The following is a 4,202-nucleotide window of genomic DNA, read 5'->3' on the forward strand; positions in this document are numbered from 1 at the left end:
TCACAAAAAGGGTGATTGGGCATTGGAATGGGGTGCCCAGGGCGCTGGGTGAGTCACTGTCCCTGGAAATGTATCAGCATAGACTGGATGTGGTACTGAGTGTCATGGTCTGGGTAACAAGGCGGTGTTGGGTCACAGGTTGGACTTGATGCTCTCAAAGGTCTTTTCCAGCCTGGGTGATTCTGTGATGACTGTGACACTGCAGGGCCCTGGGGAAGCAAGGGGCCATTGTGACACTGCAGGGCCTCATGCAACTGAGAGGACCAGAGTGACACTGTGTACAACATGGCACCACAGAACCAAGGGTCTACTGTGACACTGTGGGACTACATGGAACCAAGGAGTCCATAGTGACAGTCTGAGTCCTCGTGGAACCACAGAGGCCACTGTGACACAGCAAGGCCCTGGGGAAGCAAGGGGCCATTGTGACACTGTGGGACCAAGGAGAGCCTTGTGAGAGCCTGGGGCCCAATGGAATCAAGGGACCATTGTTCTACTGCAAGGACTCTTGTAACTGAGGGAACAATTGTGACACTGTGGTGCCCCATGGAACCAAGGGTCTCTCATGACACTGCAGGATCTTGTGTAACCAGGGCTCCATTGTGACACTGCAGCACCAAGGAATTCATAGTGGCACTCGGAGACCTCATGGAACCAAGAGGCCACTGTGACACTGCAGGGCCTTGTGGGACCATGCAGAGCATTGGGACAGAGCAGGACCTTGTGTACATTGTGACACTGCAGGGCCCATGGAACCAAGGGACCAGTGCTGCTCCTCAGGGACTCCAGGAATGAAGGAAACATGTCTGACACCATTATACCCCTTGGGATCAAGAGGCCATTGTGACTCTGTGGAACCAAGGAGAGCATTGCTGCACTGCGAGACCTCATGGAACGAAGGATCCACTGTGACACTTCAGGGCCTTAGGGGATCAAAGTGCCATTGTGACACTGTGGGGCCCAAGGATCCAAGGGACTCTGTGACACAAAGGAGTCTGAGGGAACCAAAGGGACATTGTGACACAGGGAAGCCTCAGGAAATCATGGAGACAATTGTGACACTGCAGGGCCTCATGGAACTGTGGAGACATCAGGTTGGCTGGGAGATTTCATCTGCTGCAGGGTAGGAGGGCTCTGCAGAGGGATCTGGACAGGCTGGATCCAGGGCCCAAATCCAACAAGGTGAGGTTTAACAAGACCAAGTGCCAGGCTGTGCACTTTGGCCACAACAACCCCTGCAGTGCTACAGGCTGGGGACAGAGTGGCTGGACAGGGGCCAGAGAGGAAAGGACAAACAGGGATGGGCTGTTTGTCCAGGAGGGGACAGATATCTACAGTAGGAAGAAAGTTGTACCAGAAAGAGGAAAGAAAGCAAAGATGAAGCAAAGGAAATTCTGAGGGCAGTTTGGGTGTGGCTGCCAGGCAGCCCTGGCTCTAAGCAACAACCTCTGCAGTGGGACAGGAAACTAACAGCTCATGGGATCAAAATTTCTGGCTGACTGCAGAGGCCACAACAAATCTGAGTGGTTTCCCTGGTGTCCCCCATCCCTTGCTGGCCCCAGGGGCTGATGGCATTTGTGCTCACTCAGCTCCATCTCCCCAAAGCAGCACCATGGGGGTGCTGACGCCTGCTCTGTGCAGTGCAAACAGGGGCTCCTGAGCCAGTGCTGCTGTGTCTGTGCCTGCAAGGATGTGGCACCTGTGTGAGCTGGGAGAGAGGCCAGGGCTGCAGAGGGGAGATGTTGTTGGCAGGTTCATGAGGACGCTCTGGGACGCTGCCCTGGGCTGTCCAGCACAGTGGGGATGGATCAGCCCCTGCTCTGCTGCTCCTTGCCAGGCTCTCCCCCTTGCAGGGACCTTGCAGAGCACCAGCCATGCTGCTTGCCCCCAGCCTGCCCATGGCCAGCCTGGGGCTACTCACAGGGGTTTTCTTTGCTCAGCACTGGCCTGGCCAAGTGTTTTGGAGAGAGCCTGGCCAAGGAGGCTGGAGCCCCCAGGCCCTGCCCTGAGGTGTCAGCGCTGCCCCAGCAGTGCCCATGGCCTGTCCCTGCTGCAGCCCTGGCACTGCCACCCCCAGGGCTGTGCCGGCCCCAAGAGCACTCAGGCCCTGCAGCAACACGAGGGGCAGGAGGGCAGTGGGGCAGTGGCACGGGAGCAGCACTGGAACACCAAGTGCTGCTGCTGCTGGGCACAGCTGCTGTGCCAGCACTGATCTGCCCCAGCTCTGCACACAGACATTACTGCTACAGCTCTAGAGAAGGGAACAAAAGGGGAATTTCTGGAGAAAACTTGGCTGGGAGATCCTTAATTCATTTACAGCCAACCAGGAGAATAGACCCTCATTTAGACAGTCTGCAGTCACAGCAAAGAGAAATAAAATGAGAGATGGCACAAGTAAAGTTTTTTTTTTTTTTGAGGACAATATTAAGGAAGAAAAACAAAGAAAAAGATTCTCCAAAATTTAATCAATGAGAACTAACACATATGGCTTTTATTACAAGTAATTTTCAAGATTGCCCAGCAGTTTAATGTTCCTGAAAGCAGCCAGTCATCAGTGTCCACATTGCAGCCTTGAGCTCCTGGTTCCTCAGACTGTAGATGAGGGGGTTCAGGGCTGGAGGCACCACCGAGTACAGAACTGACAGGGACAGATCTAGAGATGGGAAGGAGACAGAGGGGGGCTTCAGGTTGGCAAATGTGCCAGTGCTTATAAACAGGGAGACCACAGCCAGGTGAGGGAGGCAGGTGGAAAAGGCTTTGTACCGTCCCTGTTCAGAGGGGATTCTCAGCACGGCTCTTAAGATCTGCACATAGGAGAAAACAATGAACACAAAACAGCCAAAACATAAACAGACACTAACAGCAAGGAGCCCACGTTCCCTGAGGTAGGAGTGTGTACAGGAGAGCTTGAGGATGTGTGGGATTTCACAGAAGAACTGACCCAGGACATTGCCATGGCACAGGGGCAGGGAAAATGTATTGGCCGTGTGCAGCAGTGAATAGAGAAAGGCACTGGCCCAGGCAGCTGCTGCCATGTGGGCACAAGCTCTGCTGCCCAGGAGAGTCCCGTAGTGCAGGGGTTTGCAGATGGACACGTAGCGGTCGTAGCACATAATGGTCAGGAGGGAAAACTCTGCTGAAAGGAAAAAGACAAATAGAAATAGTTGTGCCACACATCCTTCGTAGGAGATGTTCCTGGTGTCCCAGAGGGAATTGTGCATGGCTTTGGGCACAGTGGTGCAGATGCAGCCCAGGTCAGTGAGAGCCAGGTTGAGCAGGAAGAAGAACATGGGGGTGTGCAGGTGGTGGCCGCAGGCTACGGCGCTGATGATGAGGCCGTTGCCCAGGAGGGCAGCCAGGGAGATGCCCAGGAAGAGGCAGAAGTGCAGGAGCTGCAGCTGTCGTGTGTCTGCCAGTGCCAGCAGGAGGAAGTGGCTGATGGAGCTGCTGTTGGACATTTCTTCATTCTGGGCATTGTGGATTATTGAAAGCAGACATTGATACACTGGGACAGATTTTCTTGTGTCAATGCTATGTTTTTTTCTCACTAATGTACTTAAAAATGCTTCGCTTTCTTTGAAGAAATGTCACTTTTTCTTTTTTTTTTTTTTTTATTTGTTTTTGGTTGGGTGTTTTTCTGTTAACATATTGTCCCTTTAACTGAAGGGGCAGAAATCGTCTTTCATCATTGAACTCAGCCTGAACAATGGGGAGCCCAGAGAGAATGCTGGGCTGCCACTCCCAGTGCTGTCACAACTGCTGGTCCCACACAGCTGGCACTTGATCATTAAACCTCTCTCTTTTTCAGTGTGACTGCACTAAAAACATGCTGGAAAAATAAGTAGGACTCTTTGATGGGTCCAGTTTCAAAGTCAACTTCTTTGAAGTCTTCGCTCTTTCCTAGATACCAGAAGAGGGAGGGTATCCAGCATTGATGTGTATTTCTGTTGCCTGGAGCTGTGCCTATTGCAAGCTGTTTCTCTCTATCCAGGCCTTGTCCCTGCCAGTCCTCCAAGAGCCCACCAAACCCTGGGGACTCAGCTTTACCCTGCAGACCCCTCCCAGCACAGGGCACTGCCCAGGGACATCTCCCTGCCAGCAGGGCCTTAAGGGCAGCTCAGAAAACTTGAAATGCTGCAAGCCAAGGTGCTGGTACTGCTGCTGTCTGTAGGCAGAGGAGGGTGAGGAGGCACTTTGAGAGG

The 4,202-nt window shown here is 53.1% G+C and overlaps 1 protein-coding gene across 1 annotated transcript; it reads right to left on the bottom strand.

The window, feature by feature from the left end:
• Positions 1-2,525: 2,525 nt before the first annotated feature.
• On the bottom strand, positions 2,526-3,474 carry LOC306815451 (olfactory receptor 14I1-like; the record flags this gene model as incomplete). The annotated part of the gene is made up of 1 exon (XM_079332010.1): positions 2,526-3,474. The coding sequence occupies exon 1, from the start codon at positions 3,456-3,458 to the stop codon at positions 2,526-2,528; it is 933 nt and encodes a 310-aa protein (XP_079188136.1). The 5' UTR covers positions 3,459-3,474.
• Between the last annotated feature and the right edge of the window lie 728 nt (positions 3,475-4,202).

Source organism: Erithacus rubecula (assembly GCF_903797595.1).
Source record: "Erithacus rubecula genome assembly, contig: scaffold_134_arrow_ctg1, whole genome shotgun sequence".
NCBI classification, from domain to species: domain Eukaryota; kingdom Metazoa; phylum Chordata; class Aves; order Passeriformes; family Muscicapidae; genus Erithacus; species Erithacus rubecula.